Source organism: Nuphar pumila, chromosome 2 (genome assembly GCF_984573655.1).
Source record: "Nuphar pumila chromosome 2, dmNupPumi1.hap1.1, whole genome shotgun sequence".
Taxonomy (NCBI): Eukaryota; Viridiplantae; Streptophyta; class Magnoliopsida; order Nymphaeales; family Nymphaeaceae; genus Nuphar; species Nuphar pumila.
The window spans coordinates 138,331,038-138,348,971 of record NC_143250.1 but is presented as its reverse complement, the minus strand read 5'-3'; the positions used below and the strand labels follow the sequence as shown (position 1 = coordinate 138,348,971).

General features: G+C 37.1%; 1 protein-coding gene across 1 annotated transcript; it reads right to left on the bottom strand.

The window, feature by feature from the left end:
• Positions 1 to 319: 319 nt before the first annotated feature.
• Positions 320 to 5,733, bottom strand: LOC149847293 (filament-like plant protein). The gene is made up of 4 exons (XM_089993881.1): positions 5,558 to 5,733; positions 2,339 to 2,522; positions 773 to 2,178; positions 320 to 688 (listed from the first exon to the last, which is right to left on the bottom strand). The coding sequence occupies exons 1-4, from the start codon at positions 5,666 to 5,668 to the stop codon at positions 320 to 322; spliced, it is 2,070 nt and encodes a 689-aa protein (XP_089850007.1). The 5' UTR covers positions 5,669 to 5,733.
• Positions 5,734 to 17,934: the final 12,201 nt, after the last annotated feature.

Sequence of the window (17,934 nt, the reverse complement as noted above, 5' to 3'; positions counted from 1 at the left end):
ACCATCAGAAACAAGCATGATGTGCTTTAGGAATCTCAACCACTCATTTTGCATCTAGATGCTCATTTCTTTTCCTGAATCAGTGTGTTAATTAGTATGTTGCCTGTAACTAAGACACAAAAATTGGAAATGCTTGTTAACCAGCACTTAATTAGTGCTTCCTAACAACTGGTGCAGAAAACAGGTTACCCAGTGAGGTTAGTGTAAGGGATCTCAACAGCAGCAACACAGAAAGCAACCAAAGAAAAGAGAAAAAAACTAAGCTTTTCATTTTCCATTTTCCTGATATTTTGTATAACCATCTGACAGCATACAAGAATTACTTGCTACTGCTTTCAATCTGGATGCCACCTCTATTGCGTGAAAAGAATCTCCCAAAACCATTCTTGTTTTTTTCTGCATTCATCATTGATGAAGATGATGAAGATGATGAAGATGATGAAGATGTTGATGATGGGGACTCACCCTCTTTGGTGTTAACAGCTGGCTCTACCCCATGAACATTATTAGAACACTCGGACAAAACAGTAGCTGCTGGAACAGGTGACCCTACTTTGTTGGGATCCACCACGTTGGCTTCAAGCATTAACTCATCGAAGCTCGCCAAAGCCTTCAACTGCCGACCAAGTGATGCAATGGTTTTCTGACATTCAGCAAGCTTCCCGGCTGCAACTGTCAATTCCTTCTCCTACAGAGACACATCAATAAAAAAGCAAAAAATAGTAAGTAATTTCAAAATAATTGAAAGATGTGATGCAATATGAAAACTAACCTGTCTCATCTTAAGCTCATAATTGGAATTTGCTACTCTCAAGCGCTCAGCCTCCAGATCATAAATGTCCCTTTTGGCCAATGTTTCCTCCAGAGCTTGGCACTTCACCTGAACTTGGGCCGAGAAAGCCCTTTCTTCTTCAAGCTTAGCCTCTAACAATTCTACATCGATTTTCAGTGTATAGATACTAGCATTTGCTGTATTTAGCTCCATTTCAACTGTTGCCTTCTGTACACGGATGGCTTCTAAGTCCAACTCAAAAGTTCTATTTGCATCCTTTGTGGATGCCAACTGCTGCTGTAATTCAACTAGAGTTGGTTCAACTTCCATGAGCCGCCTATTTGTTACTTCCAAGTGCCCTTGGCATTCAGCTAAAGCAGTCTCCAGTCCCATCTTTTCTGTTTTCAACTTCTCTACTTGCACCTCCAATTCTGACACACTGTGCTGCATGGCTTCTAGTTCTTCCTTCATAGAAGAATTATTAGTTTCTTGAGCAAACACGGCACTCTCACTAATTTCCTGGCATGAATCATTTCCTAAGCCACCATTTTCAGAAGCTGCTAATTTCTCCATCTCAAGAAAATCATCCATCAGATAAAGGTTTGCAGATCCAGCAACAGTAAAGTTCTTCTGAATACTGGTCTTCTCATTCTTGAACTGATCTAGTTCAGCAATTAAAGCAGACGCCCATGAGTCAGAACCACCCAGTTTTTTCTCATTCAACTCCAAACTGCCTGACTTACTATTACAAGAAGGACCATGAAGCTCCTGCAAATCATTTTCAATGGCAAGTAAACGGTCACCATTATCAGATTGACTATCAGCCAAGGAATCAACAAAGACTGATGAAGCCACAGATCTGTGGTCAGCCTCCTGCAGTCCAACTTGAGGCATCTGCCAACTAGGTGAAGCCTTCTTTGCTAAAGCTCGTAACTTTCGGCATTCTGCCTCAAGCCTTGCTACTTTCTTTATGCTCTCAAGGTGCTGCTTACTTGCTGTTTCTGCAGATTGTGTACTCAAATCCCTCTCAATGCTTCTAACCTCCAGCTCCTCAGTACAAATCATGAGCTCACGCTTGAGGACTGCATTTTCCTGCTCAGCTAACTCAAGCTTTGCTTTCATATTGGAGGAAGGAGAATCATTTTTTTGAGCCTGGAGCTGGGTCTCAAGTTCAAGAGCCCGACTCTCAAGCTCAAACTTGATGGCATCACACTCCCTGGTTTTCTTAACAAGGGCTTCATGGGTCTTTTGCTCTTGCTCCTCTCTTGCCTGGCGCAACTGCCTGACACATTCCTTGAGTGCACTATCAAGATGACCAACACGGTCTTCTAGCACTGAGTTTTGCTGTGTGACAGTTTCAAGTTGCTGCTTCAAAATGAGGGTTTCAGTTTCAGCCTTTTCCCAACCTTCAATGAAACAACCCAAATGGTGAAAAAGTTATTAAATTCCGTAGTAAGACAATCATGTAGTTTTGGACCGCCTAAAGAATTTATCACTGAATCAGACTTATCAGTAATGATTTATATGTTTGAATGGTAAAGTTTGCTTTCACATGATCAAACTTACCTGAAACAGCTTCCTCAGCAACCCTGGCATGCTGCTTCACCAGATCCTCCTTGGCACTGACGTTCAAAAGAGCAGTAGATAATTTTTCACTCAGACTCTTCAGGGACTCATCAGCTACACCAACAACCACGGTTGATGACTCCATCTGTGGTTGAGCATGATTTGGAGAAGCCTTCGAGACTTCCTGTACAAGCAAGTCCTTCAAAATTCAAACAAAAGAATTCACGAGCCTATGTGCAACACAAAAAGTCCCATTTGTTTGGCAAGCAAAAAATGTCATGCAGTTTGGGTCATGAATGTAGAGAAGGTAAAAGCATAAGACCCATCATGTCAACCTCCAGTCATGTAAAATACATCTTATATGTAGAAGATCGGGCTCTGACCCAGGAATATCCAAGAAACTAGTTGCATCAAACAAATTACTAAAGCCATGTGGGTGCCAAGAAGATATGCCTCAATTTTCACAATTGTTGGATTGGTGTCAGACCGAAATTGGAGTGGACGTCACTCATTCTTGATGTACACCATAGGCATTTTCTATGATAATCTTTCATAACCATACCATCCTAACATTCTTCCCCTCTTTCTAGTGCAATATATTATTTTCATGTCTTCAGAAAAAGAAAAAAATGTTCCACCTAAAGGTGTCAAAGACTACATGCCACATGGAGAAGATCACTCTAACAATAATAAGCACCAATTTCACCATGCTTGGCGTGAAACAGAATCACTCTGAAAGCTAAAAGCGAAGACAAATAGAGATTTTACAATATGTGGGGTGTCAAAAACTACTGTCACTGGTCAAAAGCTTGCTTGAATGGAGATCTTACACAAATTAACAATAATAAGCACCAATGCCTACATGCTTGGCACGAACCAGATTTTACATGTAGGCTATCATAAACTATTGTCCCAGGCTAAAGATCTGCTTGAAAGGATCTCCTGCACAAACTGCTAACTGTAGAGAACATGAAAAACCATCATACTTTCAAAACCAATGAACAAAGCCTTGTGAAAGCAGCTTGAGAGCAAGGATCCACCATACATTAGTAGAGTTTCCTAGTTAGCCTTTCAACAACTCATAAACATGTAATTCTCTCAGGGACATGCTATCCTCAGTAAATGCTGCCTGTTGTGTGATCCATTGGTTACAAGAATCGATAAACAGCAACCAGTGTCAAAACGGAGGAAATTCCTAGTTGAAGAAGAATAACAAATTTTCTAAGAGTAGAAATGTTCACTAATGCTGTGAAAGCACAAACAGTATGACCGGCTCAAATCTAAATTTCAAGAGGATATGCATTGTGAAAAGGAAACACAAAGCAACATAAATAATACTTTGAAGGTAAATAAGAGTTGCATGCTATGTCACCTGGGTACGGATGCGGGTGTGGGTACAGAGGGTACAACAAGGCAATTCCAAAAATGTGGGTAGGGGGACACGGCAATATATATATATATATATATATATATATATATATATATATATATATATATATATATATATATATATATATATATATAATAAACTGAATATAATCCAAATATATATGATATATCTAAAATATATATTATATACTGAAAATATAAAGTTAGAAACTGAAAATATAATTATACATTATAAATTGAATACAAACTTGTATGTACAGAGGGTAAAATGGTGTGTCCAGGTGTCGACATGGGTACAAAGGGCAAACTGGAGTGTCCGTGTGATATAGGTTGTATGCAAAATGACGGGAAAGATAAAAACCACTGCATAACATGAACACTTCACTTAGAATGTGTGTCCCCTGTTGACACAATACAACACCTGACATGCCATGACACTTGATGGATGAGGTCAAACTTGTGCCAGGCATGGTCAACACCATGTCCTTAACTTTATCTATTTTTTATGATCTTGATTTTTTATTTTGTATTTACTTGTGTTCTATTTCTTTCAAAATTCAAAATCACTGATTACATTACATTTCAATTTTCAATTTAGAGTATTCTTTAATGATTGTAATAATAAAATTTTATAACAGTTCAGAAATTTTCACTGTAGATTATATTCATGCTTTATTGGATCAGATTGAGTTTTGGATATATATATATATATATATATATATATATATATATATATATATATATATATATATATATATATATATATATATATCAGAACTGTTATAACAATTTATAGCTATATTAGAACATCTTACATAAAGTTATTCAAAATAACAACATAAAAATACACTGTCACATCCAAAAAAACAATTACGTATGCAATTAGAGACAAGAAAGATATTTATGAATAGCAAGTTTGTTTTGTAGATAAAGGAATTAAAAATAATAAAAAGAAGTTTATGCATCAATCTGCACATATTCCATAATATCTATAAACAATCTAAATAAACATTATAAGCTACTAGCAACATTTTTTATTAAACAAAAATTCAATAAAGATACACAACAATTTCCTGAATCCAAGAATCATGATTCCTTAATCCCAAGAACTGCTAAATATGGGGAATCAGGATTCTTAGCAGCACGAACCATGATTCCTAATCGTTTCCACTCATTCAAGGAGCATGAGGCTTCTGGTTTCTGAATTAGAAGCACTTCCGATCATCCAAAGCAATGTCTTTCATGAGTCACTGTGGTAATTCACCACCATGTTGGCACATTTCCATGAACAAAATGAACCATGCTTCTTTGAATTAACCCAAAAGGTTGATTTAAGTAAATGTTCATGCAATAGCACTGAACACGTCTAAGAGAAACAACGTGGCACTAATCAAGCACATTACACATATTGGGCAGACAAAGGTCTACTAGGATGGATGAAGTCTTAGTGTTTGATCCCACACATCACTAACTTTACCATCAGTAAAGATGTTGCACTAGTTGTGAAAAAATAGAACAAACTAGAAGGAAGATAATGCTTCACTCCACCGTACTTGACATTCCCAGAGAGGAGTCAACTCACAGGGTTAATTCAACATGAAGAAAACCAAACTACATCACTTCTCAAGAATGCCAAACGGAAAAGGTAAAAAAAAAAAGCTTCAGAAACAATCATAAATTCATTTGCTAAACTTGAAATGAGCACAAATTACAATGATTAAGGGCAGAAGGTGTCAGAAGTACACCATAAAACCATGATAGCTAGCACTAGGTGATAAAAATGTTGGAAATTTTGAACAAGCAAATCTTTATGCAGTAAAGCAAGATTACCTGATCATCCAAGCATCGTTCAGAGTGAGAAGACACTGAACCCGAGCTCTCAGTATCTCCCGAAGTTCTATCAGATGATTTTTTTCTCCAAAGCCAACTGCGGCGTTCCATCTGAGTATCCAACTACCAAAACTAAAATGCAAAAAAAATGTCTCAAGCTGGCTGCAATAACCCCTGAAAAGAAAGGTATCAATCACAAACATCAGTGATCTCGCACCACCATTATCAAAATCCCTCACGAAATCGTATCGCAAAACCAGAAATTCAAGGGAAAATGATGAAATTTGACAGAAGAATTAATAAAAGAAAAGATAAAAACCCAATCCTCTGTCTGAAGCACACTCCAATTAACAAATCCGTTCAACGTCAAAACCCAAAATCAGGAACCCCATTGCCCAGCACAACATCAAAGAATTCAGAACCCAAGTCGCCTCCCATCGTTCAAAACAAGGCGTTGCTTCATCTTTTCATCCTAAATGACAACGATCCGAACCCAAACAAATGCGGTTGGCTCACGTTTTGCTCGAATCAAATAATCACCAAAAACGACAAGGACGGATACGGAACTCCAAGAAATTACAGAAAATATGAAATGGGTATCGTTCAATAATCTTAAAAAACCGAATTAGGAAACAGAAACCCCAAACTTGGACTAATTAAAGAAAATATGAAATGGGTATCTTTCAAAAATCTCCAAAAGTAAAAACCGAATTAGGAAACAAAATCCACTCTTATACCAACCGACCGAAAAAGCATTGACGCCACCAACAAGATCCTACCAACAGAGAGAGAGATAGGAAAAGCAACCCCTGGTCAAAATATTGGGGCAGAAAAAAGGGGAAAAAAGAATTACCAATGAAGGAAGAAAACTATGAAATCCACTCATGATTTCACAGAAGAAAAGAAGTAATAACCTCAAAAAAAAAAAGAGAAAAGAGAAGAACATCTCCAGAATATTAGCATAAAAAAGGAATAGAGAGGTGCAGAGAGATCGATGGGCACAAAAAGGGGAGGTAAAAAAGAAAAGTTGAGAGGCAGAGAATATCAGAATGCAAACTATCTTACCAACTGACCCCAAATGGCCAACCATGTGATGTGGGAAGGAAGGGGGTGGTGTGTGGGAAAAACTGGCGGAAACATGGTATGGTTTTGACTGTTGAGCACTTTTTTGCTTTTTCTCTCTCATCCTCTTTTCCCCTTCTCTTTTGAAATTGGGTTTCCCTTATTCCCGCCCTTCAATTAGGGTTCCCCCATTAATTATTTTGGTTTCCAGCATTACTGCACCACCATTAGGTTTAATTAAATCCTAGTAAACCCATCTCTCTCTCTCTCTCTCTCTCTCTCTCTCTCTCTCTCTCTCTCTTTCTTTACTTAAATTATTCTAAACACAACTCTCTCCCTCTCTCTAAGTTTACTTAGATTCTAGTAAACCCAGATCTCTCTCTCAAGATTACTAAACTTCTAGTGAACCCAACTCTCTCTTAGTTTACTTAAATTCTAGTAAACCCATCTCTCTCTCTCTCTCTCTAAGTTTACTTATTCTAGTAAACCCATCTCTCTCCCTAAGTTTACCTAAATTCTAGTAAATCCATCTCTCTCATGACTGGCAGAGGATGAGGAGCAAGTCATATAATCATGTGTTCCTGCTATTTAATTCTTTTTAGCTCCTTTATACTGCATATCCCTAGGCACATAACTGCCACATACTCATATGGCCTGCTCTTTTAATTCTTTTTTTATTTTTATACTCCTCATCCCTAGGCACGCCACTGACTCGCGGTTACGGTTAATATTGGAATTGAACTTTTAATGGTCCCCAGATTTTTAAGTATTTGCTTTTATGCCTGCAACCCTGTTGGCATCGACTTCATTTCATGTGACTTGCAGAGATATCATACAGTCAAGCAAACATTTTTATATGACATTGCTTGTATCAACAGTTAAAGTATACCTCAGATCTCACTCCTCGGCCCCGTAGAGTCGTCAAGCTTCCACTTTCAGAGGAGGGTGACACCCATAGGATTTGAACCTAAACTGCCCATCAAACGGTCTAGGTCACATCCCACTGCGCCAAATCCCTTGGGTCATCCTTGTGTGCCTTTACTAGAACTGAAAAAAAAAAAAAAGAAAGAATGGAGGGGTCTTGTCTTTGTACCACTGAAAGGGAAAGCTAGCATAGGTTCACAATAAAACTCCCACTGAACAAAAGAGTTTGGAGTTTTGGTCCTAGTCCAAGTATTCTTTTTAGGGTTAAAAATAGGTGATACTAAATTCAATATATTTACTATCTAGACTCCCTTTTGTATCAGCTACATATTTTTCTAAGTAATCATTAATGGTTATAACATAAACTATTTAGGTTTATGTATATTGTAATTAGATCTGGTTTTTATAAGAAGACAGACAAAATATATACGTGCACGTTTAATTGTCTTTCTACGCTCTCATTTAACTTTCTTCCATTCTAATGGTTCTCTGGTACCTATTTTCCATCTATGTCACATAGACTGGGATGTAAGTCACAGTATTTTTTTTTCAAAAATAGGATATTACGATATGGGTTTTTATTTAATTGATTGATTAAAATGATTATGTTTAAATATATGAAGATATATTTATTATTGAGAATAAATTATTAAAATCTATTATAATTTATGAAAAAATATAAAATATTATCAATGCATGTTATATGTCTTGTCCATGTGTCATGTCAGTTTCAATGCCAAAACTGACGTGTCCCTGTGACATAGCCCTGTATTTGTTCCATGCAGTAATAAACAAAAGCAATAAATGCCAACTTCTCTTTTTTTCTTGTGTACTTCTTTAGTGGCAAGGGTTTATAAAGTTTGTGATTGGTTGGAAGCAGTTTGTCCAGGCCAGACAGTGCATGTGTTTGCTAAAATAGGACATTGGAAAAGGAAAAAATATAATAAAGTATGGGCTTTTTAGTATTTTTTGTTTTCTTAAATTATTCATTTGATGAGACTTGGTCCCATGCAAGAAAGTTCTATTCAAGTCTTGACAAGCTTCTTGTTAGTGGGCCCTATTAACAAGACCTTTTGATCAGGCATACTTGCACTAGATTTTATACTGAGTGACTTTATTAGTCTTCAGCTCCACTTTTATAAAAATACATTTTATAATATAAAATACAACTTATAATTAACTTCATGGGGGAGTTTGTTCAAGACATTTTATTTTTTAAAGTTCATAATTTATTTTGATGCTATTTTCAATATATATGATGATGCCAATGATGTAAGCCCTCAAGTGCATGGGGGGGCTGCTATTGCTTTATTACGGTTGAAGCACATAAGGCTTGCTGATCATGAATTATCTTTATTAAAATGACTACAATATTTAAAAAAAATGCAAGGTTATTTTTTTGAGGTTAAAAAAGTAACTTTTGATAAAGTTACATTTTTTTGAAAAAGATATTTGACTTTTTAATTTTCTCTAAGTTCAAAAGATCTATAATGCCTAAAAATGTAATTACTTTTTTTAATATAACTATTTTAAAAATATTTTAATTATTTTAATAAAATTAAATTTATTTAATATTGAACACAAGTAATTTAATATTAAATTAACTCATATATATATATATATATATATATGTATATATGTGTGTGTGATGCTCTCTGAGGGGAAATGTTAATTGTCAGCAAGAAGGTCAATCTACATATGTATGAAGAAGACATGTGAGATTAATGGTTCTTGGTTGATTACTTCTACCCTTGAGATTTCAAATCTCAAGGGTTACCCTTGATTTTAAATCTCTTCAAGTTGAGGCACCCGAATTTTCCCAAAATCACATGAGACCCATGCCATTTTAAATCTTAAGCAAATTAAAAAGTGATTATGAATCATATTTTTTTAAAGGAGCAGCCGAACCTACCCTAAAATTTGTTGAGCATGATATCTTGCTAAGGCAGTCATTTTTCCTTTTTTTTTAAATCATCTTTTGCCAAGAGCTTGAATTATCTCGTGTGGGCCTGCAGTATATCATGATGGAGATGCCATGCCATGCTGGTCTCCTACTCTACCCACATGATGTGGGCATGACATGATAACAGTGAATATAACCACAATTATGATTATGATGATGATGATGTTGAAATGACAAGAAAGATTTCTAACAAAAATGATTCTAAATCACGGGTTGCCCGAAATCTCATGTTCGGTTCAAGCTATTAGAATCACTTTAGTGATTCTGAATGATCCAAACGAACATCCCCTTTGAATCTCAAGCAAATTAGAAAGTGACTCTAATTTGTAAAGGTAAATGAGATTCACTTTCTCATTCAAAATTGAAAGTAAATGAGAATGATCCAACCAAACGTGCCCTTGTTCTCAGGAAAGTTTTTTGTGAAAAAAAGACGTGTCAAATTAAAATTTTATTTTCCAAAAAGGTAATTGGATAATGTATGTATACTCTACAAATATCAAAATTTAAAAAATGTGTAAAGAATATGTAGCAATATAAAAAATAATAAACAGTGGAATTATAGCACTACATCAGGAATTTAGGATAAAAAGTATAATTTCAAAACTAGTGATATCTTAAAAATTATCTTTTTTTTGGTTGGGTGAGGGGTTTGAAAATGTCTGTATATTTTCATATATATTTTTTATATTTATGGAACAGGCAAGAAAATAGCCTTTTTTTTTCTCCAAGATCCTCCTCATACACATGGAAGAACCATATTTCTGCCTTACTTTTACAAAAAATTCAATGTATCTTATCACTATTCAAAAAATAGAAAAGTTTGGATGGTACTTTAGCCATCTGGTGAGGGGTTAATTCTGACACCAGCAAGGTGCGACTCTTACTAGTTGTTTTGCTTTCAAGCAAAGAATTTTCACATATTCCCCACCATCTTTAATATTGACTATGACATATACGTAGTACCAAGTTTTTCCTTTTTCCCTATTTTACATTGTCTACCTCTTTATGATTTATTACTTACTGCTCATCATTTTCTTCTTCTTCTTCATTATTATTATTATTATTATTATTATTATTATTATTATTATTATTATTATTATTATTAAGGTGTCTCTAAAAATAATCTCTGTCTTATTAACCATTTAGAAAAAAGTCCCTACATTATCTCTTTTTGTAAAACTGCCCCTACCTTATCTGACACTACAACAAAGCAGTAGATTAGCGACGACCACATTCCGTCGCTAACCATGCTAGCGACGGATTAGCGACAGCGAGGCGACAATATGCTTACGTCGCGAATATTTCGACGCTAACTGGCGACGGAATTATTCCGTCGCCAGGTCCGTCGCTAATTGCGACGAAATAACAAGCGCTATATTCCGTCGCCAATCCGCCGGTACTCAACGTCGACCACCGCTTGGCGACGGATTTACTTCCGTCGCTATGCCGTCGCTATATTAATATGAATAGCGACGGATGGTTCCGTCGCTAATCCGTCGCAAACACGAAAAAAAATAAAAATAAAAAATTATTTGAAAATTAATTACCGAGAACTGTACAATTTCTATTTCCTGTACAATTTATATTTCCTGTAAATAAAAAACAAACCACACAAAAAAATTCATATAACAAGAATCTACAACAATTAATCGTTCCACCTTAAAATTAAGAAGTTTAATTATTTACAATTCAACAATTACAATTAGGAAAAATAAAAAAAATAGAACTTCTTCAACACAGTCCTCTAATCATCGTCAAGATTTTGTGCGTCTTCTTGTTCATTGTCTTTATCTGTCCCTTCAGCTCCACTACCCTGATTATCGCTAGCAGCCTACACAAGAAAAGAACAGTCAGTATTGATAAACAAAATATAATAAATAAATTACACACTATATGTGATTCTATCATGTGCTCATGTGTGATCTAAGGCAATAAAAAAACTCTATATGTGATTCTATCATGCTCATATGTGCTCTAAGGCAGTCAAAAAATTAAATATGTGATTATAGCATGTTCATATATGTTCTAAGGCATCTAAAAAAACTTTATATGTGATTCTACCATGCTCAGATGTGCTTTAAGGCAGGCAAAAAACTATATATGTGATTCAATCATGCTCGTATGTGTGCTAAGGCAGTAAAAAAATTGAATATGTGAATATAGCATGCTCATATGTGCTCTAAGGCAGGCAAAGCCAAAAAATTTATATGTGATTCTATCATAAATGATATATAACATGTTCATATATGTTCTAAGGCAGTAAAAAAACTCTATATGTTATTATAGCATGCTCATATGTGTGCTAAGGCAGTCAAAAAACTGAATATGTGATTATAATATGCTCATATGCGTTCTTAGGCAATCAAAAAACTTTATATGTGATTCTATCATGCTCATATGTGCTCTAAGGCAGACAAAAAGTTATATATATATATATATGTGATTCAATCATGCTCATATGTGTGCTAAGGCAGTAAAAAAATTGAATATGTGAATATAGCATGCTCATATGTGCTCTAAGGCAGGCAAAGCAAAAAATTTTATATGTGATTCTATCATAAATGATATATAACATGTTCATATGTGTTCTAAGGCAGTTAAAAAAATGAATATGTGATTATAGCATGTTCATATGTGTTCTAAGGCATCTAAAAAAACTCTATATGTGATTCTACCATGCTCAGATGTGCTTTAAGGCAGGCAAAAAACTATATATGTGATTCGATCATGCTCGTATGTGTGCTAAGGCAGTAAAAAAATTGAATATGTGAATATAGCATGCTCATATGTGCTCTAAGGCAGTCAAAAAACTGAATATGTGATTATACCTGAGAGGGACCTGGAATCGAAGATCCCCTATCCTGAAAAGCGGCCTTGATCTCATTTTGGAGAAAGGGGGCGACGGTGTATTGAAAGTAGTTATTCAGTGATTCATTAATGATCTCGCGTACGTCATCACCAGAAAGAATAGTCGGCTGCTTGGAGCTTATGTCGGCGCAAGAAGTCGGTGAGCCGTAACTGGAAGAACCAATAACTGGTGAAGTGTTCATATTACTCTCAAACCCGAACACGCGACCTTTTTTTGGTTCACCTGCTGCAGTCACCCATGCTGTAGGATCAAATGATGGATGTTGAGTAGCGTCTTCGCCATATCGCTCTACCATCTGTTGCTCATATGCCTCCTACAAAATAATGTTTAAAGTATTCATTAATAATTAATGATAACATTATGATAACTTGCATATATATTGCAATGATTATTAATAAAATTAATACATATCGTTGTCGTTCTCACCTTCTCTGATACGAAGACTCCCGTGGTCTTCCGTTTATGTGTTTCTACAAACGCATCCTTATATGGTACACTGCCTCCTTTTTCTGCTTCCTGCGAAGTTAAATGACAAAAGATTTAGTACACAAGTTTGCAACAATACTTATAAAATTAATATTATATATTGATGAGTTACCATTTTCTTTAGGTGGCTCCCAAATGTCTTAGATCCACCTGTGTGTAGATGGGCTTTGGGCATCTTCGATCGATTTTGTGAAGCCTTCGCAGAGCGATTTTTAAATGCATCTCCCGCCCACTTATCGCACATTTCATCCCAGTAATCTCTCCTGATAGTAATAGGACCATGGCCCTTCCACAGTAATGGATCATCTACTACGCCAAATGTTTTTTTTGCTGCAGTCTTCATAGTGTGCAGCATGTCTGCAAATCGATTGACAGTCACCTTCTGCCACACCTTCCTTGCATCATTTTCTTCCACCGTAGTTGCGAAGCGATTCGAAGCCTACAAATATTTTCAGAAAGTTAGTAAACATTGCTTAAAGAAATTAAATATGAAACATATTAACTATGAGGAACAACTGTATACCATGAATGAGGACCACAATCTGTCTAACACCTCCTTTGGGTACTCTTTCCATTGAGCAACTGGTCCTGGTAGATGTTGAAGAAGTGAATTCCTAATCTCCCATACTACTTCTTGTGGCTCAAACCTCGTGCTGCACATGAATTGTTACACAGTAAATATCAATATAAAATATTTAAAAGATATGCAATAATTTAAAACAAAATACTTACGGTCGATTATCGATATACACTATTCGAATGAGTCTTCTTGTGCCAGCCTGAGAAGACCATGTTTCCTGTGTTGGCTGTTGACTTGTGTGATCAACTGGTGTAGGTGGGTCGTGTACAGGCGCAACATCATCTGTAAAAAAATACATTAGAAATTCTCAGAATGTGCATTTGAACTAATCAAGCATCTAATTAGTTATATGATATACCTATCACAGGAGCCCGTGAAGATGAAGGCTGAGCCTGGCTACTACTGGATGAGCGACCACTATAACCTCCATGAACCATATTCTAACAAATAACATATGTCATAAAATACATTCAAATAATTCACATCAAGTATTACAATGCAATCAAGTCATTCACATCAAGCATTGCAATGCATTCAAATAATTCAAATCATTGGCATCAAGTATTGCACTAATTCAAATCATTCGTTAATTGCATAAATTATAATACATTCAGATAATTCAAATAATTCACATCAAGTATTATAATGCATTCGAATCATTCGTATCAAGCATTGCAATGCATTCAAATAATTCAAATTATTGGCATCAAGTATTGCACTAATTCAAATCATTCGTTAATTGCATAAATTATAATACATTCAGATAATTGAAATCATTCACATCAAGTATTACAATGCAATCAAGTCATTCAACTCAAGCATTGCAATGCATTCAAATAATTCAAATCATTGGCATCAAGTATTGCACTAATTCAAATCATTCGTTAATTGCATAAATTATAATACATTCAGATAATTGAAATCATTCACATCAAGTATTACAATGCATTCGAATCATTCGTATCAAGTATTACAATACATTCAAATAAAATTTATGATCATTCACACCAAGTATTGCAATACAACTCACATCAAGTATTACAATGCATTTAAATAGAGGTTTGTAGTATAAGATTTTGCTCACTAGCTTGAGAATTTTTCCTCGTCACTAGTTTGACTTTCTTCTTCTTCATTGTTTGCCCATCCACTTGGTACATCATTTGGATCGCATTCCTCTATGAATGTTTCATCGGCCAATGGAGATATGACATGCATATCATGCGCAACATCGTGACCATAAGCGAAGTCATAGACATCATCTGATTGATAGTAATCACTGTCTTCAGCTAACTCATCTTCCTGTAACTGATCATACTCGGGGTATAGTTTGGATTTCACCTTGCAAACTGCCCACCATTCATTTCTATCTGACTTTTTTATACTCGGATATGAAGTATAATAAACTTGTTGAGCCTGCGAGGCTAATATGAATGGTTCATATATTCCAAACCTGGATTTATGATTCACCTCGACAATGCCTGAAGCTTTGTCGAGTCTTGTTGCAGTTGGATCAAACCAATGGCATTTGAATATCGTAACCCTGTTATTCATGCCTAAGTAAGTCAACTCCATTATTTCCTCTATAACACCGTAGTAATCATGTTCATTTTCACCGTAGCTGCTACCCTTGACACACACACCACTATTTATCGTTGATTTGTTTATACCGTAGTCTTTTGTATGGAATCGATAACCATTTACGATATACCCGTTGTAGCATTGCACAACTTTGGTCAGACCATTTTCTAAATCACATATTCCTTGATCTTTAACATCACCATTGCGAACCTACGCACAAACATAAACAATGATTGTGATCACGATCAATTAAGTAACTTAGTGTTGTTTATAAGTACAAAATTTATGTTAGCTTCTTTACCAACTGTTTCAACCACTCCACAAACTTAGTTTCACGTTCTTTTTGTACTTCTGCATCAGTGAGATGTGAAACTTCGTTTTGCAACTCCAGATCAAATCGTCTGCAAACCACAAATACTTATATTACCGAGCCATGTATCCACATATAGAACATAAAAGGATGTCATACAATCACAAGAATTATGATGCATGTATTGATAACTTAATATTTTCATGTGCAAACAATTCATGACACGATACATTCATTTGAAGCATGCTTTCAGTATACAATTTCACATGGAAGACATAATCAAATTGAAAGTAACTACATGTAAGCATGGATACAATCACATCAAACATTGCAATACATCGAAATAATTCATATCAAACAAATGTCAAACATGTACCTGCAGCAAACACACTTAAATATCCCACTAACTACTACCATGCATAGCATGGACTCCGTACTCCAAAAATAAGAACACTTCCATATTCATACATTAAAATCATGCTCAGCATGATCTCCGAACTCCAACAAAGCAGTCGTAGATATCAACAACTAAGTGAGTGTGTGAACAATAAAGTGTTACATTCAATAAATTAAATAACATGTGATGCGCTTGCCTCACTTACTCACCACGGGTATTTACCCGATTTGCATTGTTTTTGTCACTTACTTACCACGGGTGGCGGGGCACAAGCGAGTTCCGTTGAGAAATCTGCACAAAAAAACAATTTTTTAAAATGAAGCCACCACAGAAAAAAAACTGTTCTGACAAGGGGTCGACTCCCCTGCTGTTCCCACAGGGGGTCGACCCCCTGCCCGGGGTCGACCCCCTACCGGAAAGGCAAGGGGCAAGGGTCCTCTGCCGAAAAATGCAGGGGGTTAGCCCTCTGCAAGAAACGCAGGGGGTTAACCCCCTTCCGGAAAACGCGGGGGTTAACCCTCTGCCGGAAAACGCGGGGGTTAACCTCCTCCGTTTTCCGGAAGGGGGTTAACCCCCTGCCGGAAACGGAAGGGGGTTAACCCCCTGCCGGAAACGGCAGGGGACGCAGGGGGTTAATCCCTTGCGTTTTCTGGCAGGGGGTTAACCCCCTGCGTGAACCGAGAGGGGGTTAACCCCCTGCCGGAAACAACAGGGGGTTAACCCCGTGTGAACCGGGAGGGGGTTAACCCCTTGCCGGAAACGGGAGGGGGTTAACCCCCTGCCGGAAATGGCAGGGGGTTAACCCCCTGCGTGAAAATGGGGGTTAACCCCCTGCGTGAACCGGAAGGGGGTTAACCCCCTGCCGGAAATGGCAGGGGTTAACCCCTTACGTCAAAACGGGGGTTAACCCCCTGTGTGAACCGAGAGGGGGTTAACCCCCTGCCAGAAACGGCAGGAGGTTAACCCCCTGCGTGAAAATCGGGGGTTAACCCCCTGCCGGAAACGGCAGGGGGTTAACCCCCTGTGTGAACCGGGAGGGGGTTAACCCCCTGCCAGAAACGGCAGGGGGTTAACCCCCTGCGTGAAAACGGGGGTTAACCCCCTGCCGGAAATGGCAAGGGGTTAACCCCCTGCCGGAAACGAGAGGGGGAGGGCGTTACCTTTCTCCGGGCGGCGAACGGTGGGACCGGCGGACGGTGGGACCGGCGAACGGCGGGACCGGCGAACGGCGGGAGCGGGACCGGCGCAGGAGCAGCGAAAGAAGAAAAAGAAAAGCTGGTTGGGATTAGGGTTATTCGAAAGTTAGCGATGGATTAATTCCGTCGCTAAGCCAACGTAAAATCAAATTCGCGAAAATAGCGACAGATTATATTTTGTCGCCACATCCGTCGCTATTTAGCGACGGACTAGTTTCCGTCGCTAACGTCATCGATAAATGGTGCGATCGTACCGACAAAACAATCTGTCGCAACATCCGTCGCTAATTAGCGACGGACTTGGCGACGGACTATCTTCCGTCGCTACTTTCATAAGATTCAGTAATAATAGCGACGAATATTTGTCGCTCGCCAATCCGTCGCTAACTAGCGACGAAATCTTTCCGTCGCTAACAACGTATTTTCTTGTAGTGTGAACTTGGTGCAAAGAGGTTATTGGTTAAAAAGGTGTTAACTTAACTATGGTTAGACAATGATCAAGGCTTGAGGGCTATGTACAAATGATTGTTTAACCCACGGTACTAAATGAATGTAACTTATTTGATATTTTGCAAAAAGGTCTTTTAATAAGGGTAAAATGTTTATTTTGTAAGAAACTAACAACTATCATTAGGAGGTAGGAACGAAACTAGGGCTAAGAAACAAGCCGAGCTGTAGCTCGGCTTATGTTTGGCTCGTAATGAGCTCATTAAAATAGGATCGACAAGCTGAATATGAATATTAGGCACTCAGCTCGGCTCAACTCATATAAGCTCGTTAGGTAGTAAGAAGTATATTTTAAATAGATTTTACATATATTTTATTACAATTATATTTCTTTCAGCTCTAGAACAATATATTTTTCTATAAACATGCTAGTTGAAACTCAACTCATTTAACTTGAGTGAATTATGAGCTTGAACTCAGTTTGCCCACCACAATTCTGAGACAAAAGTGAACACTTGTTCAACTCATTTACCAGCTCCAAACAAAATTGTTAGGACCTTATGAG

Excerpts from the sequence above, each read along its gene's own strand:
- LOC149847293 (XM_089993881.1), bottom strand. The coding sequence starts at position 5,668 with ATGGAACGCCGCAGTTGGCTTTGGAGAAAAAAATCATCTGATAGAACT. Across the intron at positions 2,179-2,338 it reads TGCTGAGGAAGCTGTTTCAG|GTTGGGAAAAGGCTGAAACT; the intron begins GTAAGTTTGATC and ends GTTTCATTGAAG. Across the intron at positions 689-772 it reads ATGAGCTTAAGATGAGACAG|GAGAAGGAATTGACAGTTGC; the intron begins GTTAGTTTTCAT and ends GTGTCTCTGTAG.